General features: G+C 42.2%; 1 protein-coding gene across 1 annotated transcript in view; it reads left to right on the forward strand.

Moving 5' to 3' along the window:
* CNTNAP2 (contactin associated protein 2) overlaps positions 1-17,350 on the forward strand; it is a 1,539,511-nt gene that overhangs the window by 1,301,923 nt on the left and 220,238 nt on the right. Inside the window, exon 18 of the mRNA XM_035021319.1 lies at positions 1,700-1,870. Coding sequence (XP_034877210.1) covers positions 1,700-1,870 — 171 coding nt within the window. The remainder of the gene's footprint in view (positions 1-1,699; positions 1,871-17,350) is intronic.

Raw genomic sequence — 17,350 nt, forward strand, 5'->3', positions numbered from 1 at the left:
AGTTGGTTAAGCGACTGCCTTCGGCTCAGGTCATGATCCTGGAGTCCTGGGATCGAGTCCCGCATCGGGCTCCCTGCTCAGCGGGGAGCCTGCTTCTCCCTCTGACCCTCCCCCCTCTCATGCTCTCTCTCTCTCTATCTCATTCTCTCTCAAATAAATAAATAAAATCTTTAAAAAAATGATTAGAGTGAACTTAATTGATTAATCGTGTTCTTTGAAGGAAAGATGTAGCAAAAATCAGTAAAAAGTAAAAACAAAAAAACCCCTCAGATGTTAGAAGAAGATTCTCCACAATTTCCTGACCTAGTAGGGTTTTCTTCAGCGATTCATGAATCAGGAAGCATCTAATCTAGGAGGGAGAAATTATCTCCGAAGAGCTGAGCAAAGGAAGTAATTTTTCTCGACCAAAGTGAGGAGGAGCGAGAAAGTTGCACTGCATGTGTGCTGGTTGGCAAAAGCCGAGGTACTTCCCTTTTGTGCAGCAAAGAGGAGGCTTGGAGCCCAGATGGGTAATGTATGCTGAGTAGACAAAAGCCAACTGGTTGACCTGAGCGTTCTTTTCTGGGAGAGCGGGGCGTTGAAACTTCGTTAAGTTTTGGTTTGCCACCATGGGGCTTAGCGTGAGTGGCTCCATCTTGGGCCCAATCTGGTGATGTTAACATGGGTGCAGTATTACAAGGAAAGGCTTTAGTAGCTATTTTAAAGCATGCTTATGTATTTTAGTCCTCAGCCAGGATAGTAAACATACTCAGAAATGTGCACATTCAAAAGGAATTTCTCCCCTGGAGATAAAGTCAAGAGTCAGCTCCTGGTTGTATTAAATTCTTGGCCCATGTGCTCTAATGGAGTGTGAGTCATATAGCTTAGTTGGGTGTTTTTATTTTGTCCTGTGAACTGCTTTTCTCCTGGGGACACTGGCTACGATCAAGTGAAGGGGGGAGGAGTATACAACTGTGTCTTCCCCATGAGTTCAGGGATAGAGGCTGATGGAGAGCCCGTAGATGGGCTCAGCTCAGTACTCCTCACCCCCTCACCTGAAATCCCCAGGAAGGAAGAAGCTGGAGGGGGAGACATTCCCTTTACAGCAACTAGCCTGTGGAGGTTTGGAATGGGAGGGGTGGGAAAACGATGGCCTTGCCTGGTCATCCAGCCCTCTCACCAGCTCCTTTCTTCCCAGGGCTCCCCCACCCCCCACACTGTATTCCCACAACACCTATACCCAGTGTCTGAGCAGGCACTGGTTATTCAAAGACAAAGGTGGATAAGAAGCAAAAGCAGAATACCAAAGACCCCATTCCTGTTCTGTCCCTCGAGGTCTAGCCCAGGTGTTTCTTGCACCAAAATTAAGCCACCAGTACAAAGAGTTCAAAACAGCCCCCACCCGCACATGGTCGTGCCAGGGGTGTCCCTCTGCTTTCTCCTCTACTAGCACTTACTCCCTAGAGTCCCTCCAGGGCTTCTTGGTAGGAACCCCAACTCTCGATCATTAATAAAACATTTTCTTACACACAGACATAGACCTTGGGAAAAGTAAAAAATAAGTTGGTGGGGATATTGTGCAGTGATGTGCAGCAGGATATGAGGAAACGAGCTATTGCCAATGGAAACTTGTCAAAACTCAAGAAAGGGCTCTCTCTTTCGTTACTCCCATGATCGAGGTACAAATTACCCTGTTTGTTTGTTTGTTTTTCTTCCACAGGAAATTATTGGAATGCTGCCTCTTTCCCGAACCCATCATCCTACCTGCACTTCTCTACTTTCCAAGGGGAAACTAGTGCTGACATTTCTTTCTACTTCAAAACATTAATCCCCCGGGGAGTGTTTCTGGAAAATCTGGGCAACACAGATTTCATCAAACTTGAGCTGAAATGTGAGTATAAACTCTCTGTCAACTCGTGAATAGCCTCTCTTGTCACTTCCAGTGGATCCCGACCCTGACTATGTAATGTCATTGGATCCAAACATCAGTGGTTGCCTTCATTCCAGAAATGGTGCTGGAAGGTAGATATAGAAACTTGAGAAAGGCCTAAGCACCCCCCCCCACCCTTGGATTGCTCCCAAGGAAGCAGGCACATTCAGAGATTCCCAAGCAATGCTATTCAAGGAAGAAGATGAGAGAATAAATTGCTCCCATAACACGGGGGGAAGGGTGTGTCTTTAAATCTATATATATGTTTCTTTTCCAGGGATTCAGGGTTAAGCGGAGACAGAGGACTGTGTAAAGTGATCAGGTGTAAGACATAAGACAGTGGGAGGAACAATACAAAGGAAAAGAGGGATAATAAAAATTAATGTCTGTATGAGTTAATGAAGCAGTGTAGACACAGCATTATGTTCTATGTAGAAACTTTCGAGTCTGCAGCTTTCCAGAATAGACCCCAAACCCACACACCCTCTAAAAGGTTCCATTCTGAATTTATTTAGCTAAGAGTACAGAAACTAACATAATCAGAGCAAGAGTAGATGCTGCCAAGCTTAGCTCAGCTCAGCTTGCCTTGGATCCCAAAGATCCTCACGAGGTCATGTGGTTCAGGGAATGCCGTCTGTGGAAGGTGGGGGTTCGCTGGATGTGAGAGGGGCAGTTCTCATTATTCCAGAGATATTTTATTCTCGGGGCAGTAGATCAGCTTCCAGAATGTACAGTCCACAAACTCCGAGGTTTGGTGAATATTTGCACACGTCAGGCTCTCCTGACTGTTCAGACCAAGAAAGAATCAGCACAGATGACAGAACGGATACACAAGGCAAGGCCCCCGTGTCCTTCCACAAGATCTCGGTGCCCCTCTCTCACATCAAAAAGTCTCCTTTCTCCCAGTCTGCGCCCTTTATCTGAGGGCCTGTGTTACTGGGTCTGGTCCCATCATGATCCCAAACCCATTTCCTGGAAATATCTGATGGACTATTTTTCTCTTTTTATAGTTGCAATTATGCAATGTGGTCTTTTAAAAAGGGACCTCAGGCAGTGTTCTTCTGCTGTGATCATGGGATTCTTTTTGTAAAACAGTGGACTGTGATTAACAGTCTTTGGAATTCGTAGTCTCAGGTCGAAATCCAAGTCCTTGGGTAAATTGCTTCATCTCTTTGAATCCCAATTTCCTGATCTGTAAAATGGAGGTAGTAATTTGTGGGGTCATTATAATAATAGAATATGGATACTCATAAAGCATTTATTTCAGTAAATAGAGGTATCATGATCATATTCCTGAGGATGCTCGTTACAGATCTAATCTGAGCCAGATCTGATTGAAAGGAAAACTGAGAATATTCTAGTCCTAGAATTAAAAAGTAAATAGTCAGGGACACCTGGCTGGCTCAGCCAGTGGCGCATATGACTCTTGATCTTGGGGTTGTAGGTTCAGGCCCCACGTTAGGTGCAGAGATTGCTTAAAAATAAAATCTTTAAAAACAAAAAAGTAATTAAAGAGTCATCCTCTCTTTACGTGACTTATGGATTGGAATTATTTTAAAAGGATTTTCATTTCCACAGTTAAAATTTATTGATTCAAACTATTTCCCAACTTCTACATTGGTTGGATTGTATTTTAGAAATACCTCATGGCAAAAAAGAAAACTGACGATCCATATTTGAGTAATTCTATATGCTTCTATAAAATTACCTTGTCCTTGTTTTGTAAGCCTGCGCCTGGGTTGGAAAGAAGACAAACCAAATATAGACAAAGCAAAGGCTTCTACTTAGCACCTGCATAGTAGAATTTCAGTTATTTCTGATGTTGAAAAATCTTCAGAGATGCTCTCAAAGTTTCCCCAGTCTTTCCGTTAGATGAAAACTCTGTGCAGAGGGAGAATGATAGCCTCGTTTTGTCATAGTGTTTCCCCCTGGTAAAGAAGTGTGGGACATTCAGACCAGAGGCTGGCCTCTGCTTGGAGTCCTCCGGAGCTTCTGACAATTACTGAGGGTGGACGAAAGATCCTCCAGTGGCAGAGATATCGAATGCCCATCATGCTAGAGCATCTCCAGTGAGGTTCAAAGGAACCTATGAGAGAAAAGAAGGCACGTTTATATAGTTGAGAAAAACTTCCTCAAAACAAATAAGAAGCAGTGGTTTCATGAAGAACATGGAGGAAAAAGTGGCCAGGTGGGGGCTTGTGGCTGCCCCATTTATCACATTGCTCCAGACTCTTCTCTGCAGGATGCACAGGCGGTGGATGGGAGTAGAGCGCTCTATCCCCAACCCATCTCTCTCTTGTGTGGCTGAGGCGCTCTGCACACCTGTTTTCCCGGCCAGGAAGCTCAGAAAAGATGGTTCCTGAAGTCATACTTGTAAAGACTGTCTCTACTGTTTTTTCCCCCTTTAACTTGGTAGGCTTTCTGATCTCTTTCTGATAGGAATTCAAATTTTGTTTCTCTGCTTGTGTCCCTGAGGAATTTTGTCACAGTTCATGCCTGCACAGTTCATGGCTTCCAGAATAACATTTCTGTTAATTAAGTACATCGTGCCCTCCTGTCAGGAGTAGAAGATTCTTGACTCTAAGAACAGTGAGTCAGTTCCACTGAGTTAATGAGATACCATCAACATCTTACTGTGCAAGTAAAAAAAAAAAAAAAACATGCAAGATAAAATTAGACTGATGTTACTCATTAGCATACTTTACAGGTAAAATTTTAAGACTATATTTCACTTACTATCTGTGTGTGTTCATTCATTCAGTGTTTATTGAGTACCTACAATGTCCCAGATGCTGTGCAAGGTGCAGAGGGAACATAGTCAAAAAACATAGTCATGGCTTCTTTTCCTCAGAGGGAAATCAGAGTTCTTTCTGTTTGTTTTGGAGGGTAGACAAGTAAATCAGTAGTTACGATAATAATAAAAATAGCTCAGCTTTATACAGGCTCACTGTGTCTCCGGCACTCTTCCATGGATTTTTCCTAAATCAACTCACGTTCCTAACCAGCCTTTGAAGTGGGCAATACCATGAACATCTCTACCGAGGAGGAAGATGGAAACCTGCCTGGGAGACAAGGAGTGCTTCCCAGGGAGTGTAATGCTTTAACTAAATTGTGATGGTGAGCAGGAGCCAGTAAGGCGAAGAAGGGGGGAGGAGTGGGGATCGGGAAGGAAAATGTGGCAGGAGGGGCACAGCAGTGAGTGAGGGTGTGGGGGACAGAACCCAAGGACTCAGCAGGGAGCGGCCGCCGCAGGGAGCCTGTGTTGTGGGGAGCAGAGAGCTGGAGCAGAGGGGCTGGCAGGGGCAGAGCACTCAATCGGGACAGATTTGGCTTGATGTGGTCCTGACAGTGACAGTGAGCAGGGGCAGAACGCGACCAGCTTCGCATTCACCTGAGAGAAGATGGAAAGACAGACAAGAGGCGATGGGGCCCCTTGTTAAGATAGAGGCAGAGGGAATGGAAGGGAGAGACAACAACATAGGGGTAGAGATGTGAGAGACCCTTAGGAGATAGAGTCCACTGGTTTTTCAAATGGTCGTGAGGATGAAGTGAAAAGGAAGGTTCTAGAATGAAATGAGTGTTTCTGGTTTTGACAGTTGTGCGGGTGGAGCGCCTTTTACTAAGAAATACGGCAAAATGCAAACTACATTTGGATATTTTGAGTTTGCGCCTGTACGGGATATGGTAGTTATCTGTCCAGGTGGACATGTCTAAAGGGGGCTGTACATACAAGTCTGGATCCCGACAGAGAGGTTAGAGTCAGAAATACAGTTTGAGAGTCATCATCACTAAGAGAATCATTAGGAAATAAGTATTTGGTGCCTTCAGCATGAAACAGGTTGCTCAGGACAAATGTATAGAGACAGGAAAAAAAGATGTCCAAGAATGAAACCCATATTTAAGGGATAGAAGGAAGCAAAATAGCTTGTAGCAGATGAGCGGAGAAGTTGGGAGACATTGATATCCCAGGGATCAAATGAAGAAAGAATTTCAGAAAGAACAAAAAAAGAGTGTTTGGTACGACTGAACTGAGAGGTCACTAAAATAAGGACATAAAGTGTCCCTCAAGTTTATCACGTAGAGGTCAAAAAGTAGGACCGTGTGGGGTGAGTTGAGGTGGATATGGGGGTCAGGGGACTGTGGTTTTGTTTGTTCTTGCAGCTGTTGTATGTGGTAGAGACCTGAGCTCACATCTATAGTAAGGAGGAGAATCTGGCAAACAAGAAGAGGTTGGAGGAATGGGAGAGAGGGACTGTCTGCAGAAGTGAGATCCCTGAGGAGGTGGAAATGAGTGCAATCCAGAATCCAAACATCTGAAGGGGCTGAAAGAAACAGGTAAAAGTAAGGAGGAGAGAATAAGCCACAAATGTGGCAGTCCCTTTCCAAATCAGAAATGATTTTGTGTTTGTTGTTTTTGTTTGCTTGTGTGTTTGTTAGCATTTTTGAGATGGCAGGGGAATATTGCCCTGAAAATATTCACTAACCACCATGGATAGATCCATTTATTTTTTCAGAGTTACCCCTAGGGAACAACTTGACTTGTCTAGAACCCTTTTCTGGCTAAGATGGTGATCATGACCATGGTCCCATCGTCAGACCACCACTTACTGGGCACCTGCCGGGACAGAGGCAATGGGTAGATCCTGGAGAGTCTAAGATGAAGACAAGGGAACCCAACATTCTCACCTAATGAAGGAGACAAACACATTGATAACAGTACAGATGCGACTTCCACTGAACCTTTCTTAAGTGCCAGGCACTGTTTCTGAAGCTTTTATAGGTATTAACAGTTTTAGGTTTTATAACAAGTTTTAGCCACGTTTTACAGAAGGAGAAACTGGGACTACACAGGTCACACAGCTGATTCCAGATAGGGCACTTGCGATCATTAAAACACGATAAGTAAATCACAGTGATAGCCTTAAGGTACTCTACACATCTAGAGGAGAGGTACAGAACCCTTCCTGGGAATGAAGAGGAAGATGAGGGGATGCCGGGTTAGGTCAGAAAGAACGGGCAAAGATGTTAGGTAGATGAAGAAGTGGGGGAAAGAATTCTAGGAGGAGAAGACAGTGCAAACAGAAGCATGAACAAAAGTGTCAGAATGGGGAACGTGACAGGTGTGTGGGAGCTATGAGCACGTGGCATTGCTAACAAGTATGAAGCATGTTACAAGCAATGGAGACATTTTGGCAAGCCTCAGATCCGATTCTAAATATATGGTGGTCTAGGTATTCCAGCCAATATTTATTGCCTGCTCTGTACGTGCCAAAGAGGAACTCCACCATCCAGTGGGAGAGACTAGCATAGAAAACAACATTTTGGATAAGATGAAATAAATATCAGAAGTACAAGTGATATACAGCGGTGACCCAGATGCAGCAACGGTTAGTTCTGACTGGAGAATAAGAAAAGGTTCTTTAGAGATTGTATCATTTTTTTTTTTTAAGATTTTATTTATTTGCGAGAGAGAGAATGAGAGACAGAGAACACGAGAGGGAGGAGGGTCAGAGGGAGAAGCAGACTCCCCGCCGAGCAGGGAGCCCGATACGGGACTCGATCCCAGGACTCCAGGATCATGACCTGAGCCGAAGGTAGTCGCTTAACCAACTGAGCCACCCAGGCGCCCTAGAGATTGTATCATTTTAAATGAGCCTCAAAATGAATGAGAAAGAACACTTCGGGCTCAGGATGCCAGTCTTACATGGTGTGGATACATCAGAAAGGTGTTACTGGGGGTGCCTGGGTGGCTCAGTTGTTAATCGTCTGCCTTCGGCTCAGGTCATGATCCCAGGGTCCTGGGATCGAGCCCCGCATCGGGCTCTCTGCTCAGCGGGGAGTCTGCTTCTCTCTGTCCCTCTGCCTGCCGCTCTGCCTACTTGTGCTCTCTCTCTCTCGCTCTGTCAAATAAATAAATAGAATCTTTAAAAAAAAAAAAAGAAAGAAAGGGGTTTCTACACCCCACACGAGTGCAGGGAGGGCTATGGAGCGTCGTGTATCATTGCCTCTTCAGGGCCAGAGCACTGCCTGGCCCACAGCAGGTGTCGTGTAGGAGTTCGCCGAGCGAATGAGACAAACGGAGGAGGTGCTAGTCTAAATGGAGAACCATGGAAAATCTAGGTGGAGAAGGGGATTACCATGGTGAAAGGGCTGGTGTTCAAAACACTGACAAAGAACACACTGAAAGGTGGAAGGACAGATGATGGCTGGTGAAATTTTGCAATTCGAAATTTCACGGGAAAGCAGTTGGGGTGATAAGAAGGTCTGAGATGCATGGGCTGGCCATGCAAGTGGGATTGTAGGTTGTATGAAAGGGCTGTGGAGAAAGTCAGGGAATGACGAAGAGGCCAGAGGGTTGGCAGGTCATCCACATCACCGCGGGGGCCCCGGGTGGTGATGGCAATGGATGGAGTAGACATGGAGCCTGTGAGCCAAATGTTCCAGTACTCAGATGACAGCAGGAAGCATGGGCAGAGTAAGTGTGTGTCACAGGGGGACGCTTTGCTGAACAAAGCCTCTGGTGCCATAGAATACTGGAAGAAGCAATGAGAGTGAAGAATAAGCCCAGCTGCGGGCTCCCCCGCCCCCGACATCACTGGGAGAAGGGGCTGCAGTGCTGATGTTTATACATGAGGTTCCTGAAGGTGGGCTGCAATCAGGAAACTGTTGGAACTGTCTGACAATAAACAGTGACCATGGAGGGGTTTTTCTTTTTTTTAAGTGATATATAATTGACATGTAACTATATTAGCTGCAGGTGTACAACATAATGATTCAGTATTTTTATATATTACAAAATGATCACTGCTGTAAGTCTAGTTAACATCCATCACCTCTGATAGTTACAAGTTAAGTTTTTATTTTTGCTCAAAAATTTAAAAGAGATTTCAGAGGACCCGGTGGAAAAAAAAATTTTTTTTGACACGATGGAAAATTTTTGAAGGACGTGTTCACTGACTAGGAAACATTCAGGAAAAGCAACCAGAAACTGTTGTAATACGTTAGAATAAGCTCCTATATTCACCAAGTTTGAGCTTTCTCAGATATCAGGATGGCTTGGAGAAAATATTTACATTTAGCAGGAATATCTCCACAAAAATGTGGAGGCAGCAGTCTAATGTCCTGCTAATCTTAGGAAAAGGTATTAAGGAAAAACTTTCATTTTCCAAGATGCAGCCTTCTGCAGTACACATGCTCAAGAAAGTCAGAAAATATTCTGCAATATGTAAAAACTGATGAATCAGAAGAAATAAACTAATGGCAATTTATCTTCCACTATTTCAGAATTGGAACAACTTTTACATTAAAGATCTTCACTTATATCAACATGAGAAATGTCTGACTCCACTTAGCTGGCCTGTTGTGCCATGGGGATGCTATTTAGGGTTTTTTTTTTCCTTTTATATATATTGTGAGTTTTTATTAATACAAGTCAGGTGTTAGCACCTAATTAATTTGTATTAATTTTCTTTTAATTATCTAAACCAACCTGGGTTATCAACATAGATTTAGGAAGAATTTTAGTGATTCTACTACTTTGCAAGTCTAGCTATGAGTTCAGTTTGTATTAAAGGTTTGGGATCTAAAGAATGATTCTGACTTGGTCATTAAAATACATAAGGGAAAAATACCTAAGGAAAAAAATAGATCAGAAAAAATTAAAAACCTGAACATTATTGTGATTTTTTAATTAAAAAAAATTTCTCTAGCTTCTGATGTAGTTTTTTAATTTCTATTAGAGACCAAAAAGAAAAAAGTTCAGAGATACAATTTAAAGATGAAATTTGTGCTACATTAAAGCTATGTAATGTATTAGCTGTTTGCATTTGAAGTATTAGAAGATATACAAATGATTAGTAAATAACAGAGTCAGATTAAATTTACTCAGATTTCTTTGCCCATCTCCCTGGAGGGACAGTCATTTGAATAGATGGCGAAGGTGCCCTAGAGTTATAAGGGTAGACTTTAGAGGAGGATGTCCTCCTGATATGAAAAATTACCAGTTACCTTGGGTGTTACTGGCCACACACCCAAAGAGATAGCTTGCCCCTCGGCCGGGACCCAACTTCTGCTCTGAAAATCAGGTGGAATCCAGAGCACAGACTCCTGAGGACCTCACTGCAGGCCCCTGTGCCCTTAGAACCTCCGTTTTAGCCCCCAGGCTATTTACATAGTCAAAGTAAAGGCATTTTAGGACAATAAAAAGTAAGTAAATATTAAGAGACAAGATTCCCTCACAGACAGTACATTGCACATATAGTACAACACATACTGGTTTCTTTTTATGTGACATTCAAAAATAGACCACAGTAATCCACAAAACTAGAAGTCACAACAGTGGCCATCTCTGGGGATTGGAAGTATTGACTGGAAGGGGGCTCAAAGGAACCTTCTGCAGTGGTGGAAATGTTCTATATCTTGATCCAAGGAGTGATCAGATATGTAAAAATTTACTCAACTGAACACTTAAGACTTGCACATTTTACTGTCTATAAATTATACTTTAATGGAAAAAGAAAAAATCCTGCTGTGAGAAAATCTGGAATGATTGAATGACAAAAAAAAAAATTAATAAAACAGTTTTTCAACAAGAGAAATAAAGACCAGGATTCTAGGCTGACAGACCATCTGTCTGTCTAGAAAGCATCTAGATCTAGAAAGATCGAAGTTGCTTTACCTACCCAGATGTCATCACATTCCCTGGGAAAATAAGAAGGGCAAGCTGGACCATCTTTAAGGGCTCTTCCAGCATCAACAATCCCATAAACCTACTGGAGGCCATCAGCCTCACCTGTGGCTTGCCACCTCCCATTCTAAGTGAGCTCATACGGAAGCATCGTCTTAACTTTCCATGCTCTGGTTCTCAGTTCTCCTAAAGATGATGGGAGGAGGAGGGTTATATCAGAACAAATGATATCTGCTTCAAATAAATTCCAGCCTGCGCACATGCTTCAACTAAATGTAATTAGGAGATTTCCTAAAATCATGGACCCCTACTTGTAAATTCTAATTAAGGATCCATCAGAATCACCCATAGGTACCTCAAGCTCAGTATGTCAAAATGAAAATCCATCATCTTCACCCAAAAGCCCTCTCCTGTGCTCCCCATCTTAATTAATGTCATCACCACTTTCTTCATGACCCAGGTTAGAAAGATCAAAGTCCTATTTAATGTTTCACTGATGTCCCCACACTAGATAGACTGTTTATCTTGATAGAACACTCTGTTTTTAATATAGAGAAATGCTACTCTGACATTCCTCATGGTATGTCATCATACCAGAACAGTCCCAGAGAAAGCATCAATTCCAACTAGTTGGAAAAAGATGAATGCAACAAAAATGAAAAGATAATGAAGTCTTCCCAAACTTCTCTTTATCACCCATGATGGCTCCTTTAGCTGAAATGCCTTGGATTCTTGATTCAAACAGCCTTATAATTATTCTCCCTCACCTCCTTCCCTCCTTCCTGACATCCACCCTCCCCGGTGAGGACAGATTTCTACAGATCTGCCCTATCATTCCTTTTCTTATACACCATGATGGTTTGTCAATGCATTATAATGCAAAGTTCAAGTACTTAAGCTTGGCAAATGATTCCAGGCTTTAACCTAATTTTTCAGTCTTCTTTACATATGAACTTTGCCCCTCACCCACCAGTACCACGTGCTTTGCTTTAGCCCCCCTTCCCCCCCCCCCCCCCTCCACCTACTGACATTCTCTGGTCTCCACCCAAACTTTCTTATGACCCACTGTGTCTTTGCCTTTTCTGGAATTGTCTCTCCCCTCCCCCATTGAAATCCTGCCTACACAAATAATTTTTTTTACCACATCTTGATTTAAAATATAAAACATACATATCATAGAAGTCTTTCATTTTTCTAAAAATATTGAAATTTCTACAAGACAATTCCATGCACTGCTTGGAAAATTACATAGACATCCTCATTAAGGAGCATCTTTATATAGTGTTTGTTTGAATAGAGTATATATGGTGGGTGTCATTCCTATAGAAGAATGCTGCAGTTTCATAGAGATATTTTTGCTGATAGAATGTTTCTTCTTCTATCTTGCTTTCTCTAATCCTAATGTGTTCTGTACTATTTACTGTGCGTGGTAGGACACAAAATCTTTTCTTTCAAAAAAATGCCATGTGAAAGTGTCGAAAAGACCAACTACTGGAATCAGCCTGCCTGTGGCCAGCCAGAAGACAACAGGCATTCTAAGAGAACTGATTAAAGAGGCTTGGATTCATACATTCTGGTGTGAGGCTGAGATGGGAGGAAAAGTGTACTATTATTACTCAGTAATAAACACCGGGATTAGTGAGAAGAGTACAAATCTCTACTTGGAGTTATCATAGGATTAGAGACCTTACTTCTGCCATTTTAGAAGAGAACAGTATCTCTACAGGCTCTCTATTTTCATAGAAACAAATGTCTCAAGGAGACAAAGTTGTGCCATCATCAGCGCATGTTACTAATGCTGGCGAATTGATTCAACGAAGGATGACACTTGGGACCAATTCATTCAAAGCTGCTTAAAAGAAGAAGAAGATGCAATAAATCAGGGAGCAAAGCTTCATTTAAATATAGTGAGTAACTGGGGAAGATTACTTGAAATAGCTCAAAACCAGACATATCTCAAAGGGCCGAAGACGACGGTAAGCATAACAATGCTAGGGTTTTGCAAGTCATCGAACACCTAAATTAAAACCAAGTGACCGAACACAGGCCAACTAGATGTCAGCTGGAAAAACTGTACAAATACAGTTTTTTACAAATGAAGATTTCAGGGAGTTCTCTTTTTAGCCAACTGAGCCACCCAGGCGCCCAGGGAGTTCTCTTTTTAAAGACATATTTTGCTCAAATTACAAGATAACTTTTAACAGCAATCAAGATAGGAACTTTGAGAAGACAAAGAGAAACATAAAGGCTTCCGTGAAATCTCATATAGGACGAGGGCCATAGCTGAAATACACTCTTCTTAAACACTTTAGGGAAAGAAGACTTGTTTCTCTATATATAATATTTATGTTTACTTTTTTCCCCATGTCTTCCTGATTTACATAGGACTGTGGTATAGGAGCTTCTGAGCTGGCTCTTCGGAACCTTGGAATACATTTTCTTATAGATATGGCCTTGTAAATGGCACTCAGATTCCATGGCTAACCATAAAGACTTCTGTGGTTTGTTTGTTTTCTAAGTGTGGCTGAAAAATAAACCTGTATGTGTCAGCTCGAGGTCTGCGTTGTAGGTTCTGGAGTCTGTTCAATGTTGAGCAGAAATGTTGCAGAACAAAGGAAATTTCTTCCCATGTTTCTCAAAGTTGAGCTTGTCCTTGACAAACCTCCCTAGAGGACAAGCGTTTGTTTGCCTTTCTGATAGGCAAAGCGCAGTTCTGCCTCTCTTTTCCGTGGGACTCACCTTGGTGGGATGAGCGAAGGAGGTGGCTCTGACATTCACAGGCACTTCGAGGAGTCAGTCTAGGCTCCCAGATGGCTCCTAGCCCTTCTCTTTGCTCTAAAATGTCATAGTTCTAGCAATTACAGAATTCCAATATTTCATTCAAATATAATACTACAACCCATATTTTTTTTATATGTTACAGTGTTCTGATAGAGAGATGGATGTTGAAACTATAGTAAGAGCATTATGATAGTCATCCCTTCAAAGTTCCATTGGTCTAATGGAGAAGACCCTTTGGTTAACTTTTTAACCTCCTAAGTAAGTGATTCAGGAATAAGAGATGTTCATATGTAGGAATAAGTTAAGCTGCTGTGATGACTAACACCCCAGGTTTTGGTGACTGTATAGCGGTCTAGCACGCATGTTCTGCTCCATGAAGTTCTTGCACACGGTGACTTGAGCTCAAGGCTCCTTTTGTGTTGTGGCCCCACCATCTCCTTGGCTTTACTAAGTCCAGCTGGCTGACGGAGAAAGGGAGGGTGGAGAAGCCTTGCTTCCGTATCCACACCGGCCCAGAGGTGACACACTCTCCCACTCTCATTCCACTGGTGGTAACTGGTCACATGGCTCCACCTAGATTTCTAGGGACTGGAAAATGCAGCTCCTGGATGTGTGACAGCTTCTTGGGGGTGACTATTGAAAGGAAAACATAAACTTCTCGTGAAAAGTTGGCATTCTCTGCCACAGCTCCCGCGGCAGTGAAAAGGAGTCAGCTTTCACCTTGCCTAAAGAGATCGAGGCAGGTTCCAGAAGATGCAGCATTGGATCTGCCTTGGAGGAGGACAAGCAAATAAATGAGATAAAGGCATTTCTCCAGAGAGTAAATAGCACAGGCAAAAGCAAGGAGAGGAGGAAGATCGTGGAGCATTTGAGGAATTGAAAAGAATATAGTGAAAGCCCAGGGACCAGTTAAAAGACATTTTTCTTTTTTTTTTTTTTAAGATTTTATTTATTTATTTGAGAGAGAGAGCACATGAGAGGGGGGAGGGTCAGAGGGCGAAGCAGACTCCCGGCCAAGACGGGACCCCGATGCGGGACTCGATCCAGGGACTCCAGGATCATGACCTGAGCTGAAGGCAGTCGCTTAACCAACTGAGCCACCCAGGCGCCCTAAAAGACATTTTTCATTAGAGTAATGACCCACCCACATATCTGTGTTAGGAGTTTGACAAAAGAAAGCTAGCTGAGCCCAACGCCTCTTGGGAAATTACTCATTTTACTTGCTTTTGCAGATAGTGTTAAAACGATCAAATTTGTTTTTCTGCATCTCTGAATTTGATTCCTGTGATGAGAACTGATGAGAAGGCCAAATGACTTCTCATGGAGAATGGTTGGTATTTAGTATTCTGCAGGGTCTTTCTGGGTAAGTGTAACCAGAGGCAATAATAGAAACAGTGTATATCTGTCAGGTGTAATTATAACACTAAATTATGCTCATCTTGCATCCCGATTCCTGTATACATTAAACATCGGAACATGTGGGCACTTCAGACCTGTGAGGATTTTACTTTGAAAAATAGCATGCCCTTATTTTTAGCCATTTTTAATAGGAAAAAAATTCGCACCTTGTTCAAAATTATTTTATGGTACAGTTTGACTGGACTCTCTCTCTTCTTTAATCTTCTCAAGTATCTTAAAAACAGTAAAGAACTAAGAAGGAATGTTTTGGTCCACTTTTAAATTCCCTCGAATTCTCTGTATTTAAATGAAATCCCATTCTTTGCATTTTGATTAATCTCTCTGATTAAACACTTGTTAAAATTATAGAATAGAGGGCGCCTGGGTGGCTCAGATGGTTGGGCGTCTGCCTTCGACTCAGGTCATGATCCCAGAGTCCTGGGATCGAGTCCCGCATCGGGCTCTCTGCTCCTTGGGAGCCTGCTTCTCCCTCTGCCTCTCTCTCTCTCTGTCTCTCATGAATAAATAAATAAAAATCTTTTAAAAAAAAATTATAGAATAGAGTTGCTTAAAATGTCACCAATCTTTGTTAAAGAAGTAGAAATTATCAGATTGTGGCTTTTAAAAATTATACAAATATTGTTGGTTTATTGTTAAATGATTTAAAAATCCAGGGAAGCAGAAAGAATAAATCAAAAAAATCAGCTGTAATCTCATATTCTAGTGTACTTAACAATACTCTTTTGGTGTGCACATTTCTCAACATTTTTCTATGCACTTACATATGATTTTTTACAAAAATAAGATCATATGGTGCATACTGTTTAAAACCCACTTGTTTCATGTAATGATACCTTAGAAGCAGATTTTCATGTCAGTTTTTTCTTTTTTTTAAACTCCACAACAGTGACTTCTTTTTTCAGCTGAGGACAGAGACTATATCAGAATCTCTAAGAGAGCATGTGTACTTTGAAAAACCATTATTTTATATTAACAAAACAAAACAGAAAAACTATTGTTTTTGTTCTACAATCTACAGAATGTAATGCACAAAAAAATTATTGTTGGGAGGGAGCCTGGGTGGCTCAGTCAGTTAAGCATCCAACTCTTGGTTTGGCTCAGGTCATGATCTCATGGATCATGAGATCGAGCCCTGTATCCAGCTCCGCAATTAGCGGGGAGTCTGCTTAAGATTCTCTCCCTCTGCCCCTCCCCCAATTCACACACTCCCACTCTGTCTCTCTCTGAAATATATAAATAAATCTTAAAAAAAAAATTGTTGGTTGGTGGGGCATTTATCTGAGACACTCAGGAATTTGTTTTATCCTCCACCAGCCTCCCGTATCTGGGCACATCAGCATCTGGAGATGATAATTAGATTATTATGGCAACAAATGGGAGCATGGGTTATAAAAAGATTGGGGAACAGTGTCTCAGTTGCCAGGTGCTTCATTTAACCAATGATCCTTTATTGTTGGGCTTAACTTTTAAAAGTTAGATTTTTCTCACATTCTGATCTCCTGGCTTCCTGTTGTGAATTCTCAGACCCATGATTCCACACGATAGCAAACTCTATATATGACTTCAGGTGTATTAACCCTTCTACAATATTGATGGAACATTTATCTGAGACATTTCTCTGAGGTCCTGTATTTTTAATATTCAACCCTAAGTTTCCTCGTTTCTAATATTCCTACCACATAGAAGGTAATGAACAAATTTAAGTCATCGTAGCTAGAGAAAATGAACAAGATAATTTAAGTCAGCCGTGCATCTCTTGCAGAGATTCCAAGGAACTTTGAGAGAAGTTTTTCACACTTTCAGAAAGCTTGTTAAATAGACAGTCGTTCTCCTATTCTTTCCTATCTCTCAGCATTCTCATTTAAAGTCTCTGTTACTCTGTGGCGCGGTTCCCCCTTTTCTCCACTCTTTGCCTGATACTGCAACTACACTGTTGAGTTGAGGTGCATCTGGTGTTGTCATGGAAAACAGAATAAATCTCTTTTCATATTCTGTGTCCATGGCATGTAGAATGTAGAATCTTTATTTGGCACTTTTTTTTATTAGAGAGATTTCATCTGAAGTCATGCCAATGGGGCACTGAAAGGGTATGGTGGATAGGAAATAATTTGCCACAGAAGAGAGAGAGACAAACAGTGCTTGTGCTAAGACCTAAAGCCTGGGCTGCAACTCGGTCCGTGGCACCTGGAAATCAGACGTATTCCCAGATCTCACCAGCGGACCTTCTCCACAGCCTCATCCTCTCCTCCTGGGGTCGGTGGCTTTTCCTCATTATCAGTGTCCACGTAGGCAGAGCCATCCACCACTCGGCCATTTAGAAGCCCCATTCACTAACCGACTGGTATGTTGTCTCCTTATAAGCTCCAGGGTGGTTCAAGTTTACACCTGTTGTCTGTTTTCCGAATCTCTCTGTTTCAGCATGCGGTTGTATTCCTCCTTTGAACCTCACATCCCCAAGTCCATTCTCCTTGAACTCTCCAAAGCCGTACATCTCAATGCGCCTGCTCTATCTGACATCACCCAAAACCAACCCCATAAATTACCCCTGGTCCTCC

Source organism: Mirounga leonina, unplaced genomic scaffold (genome assembly GCF_011800145.1).
Source record: "Mirounga leonina isolate KUSES-001 unplaced genomic scaffold, KU_Mleo_1.0 Mir_174, whole genome shotgun sequence".
In the NCBI taxonomy this organism is placed as follows: Eukaryota; Metazoa; Chordata; class Mammalia; order Carnivora; family Phocidae; genus Mirounga; species Mirounga leonina.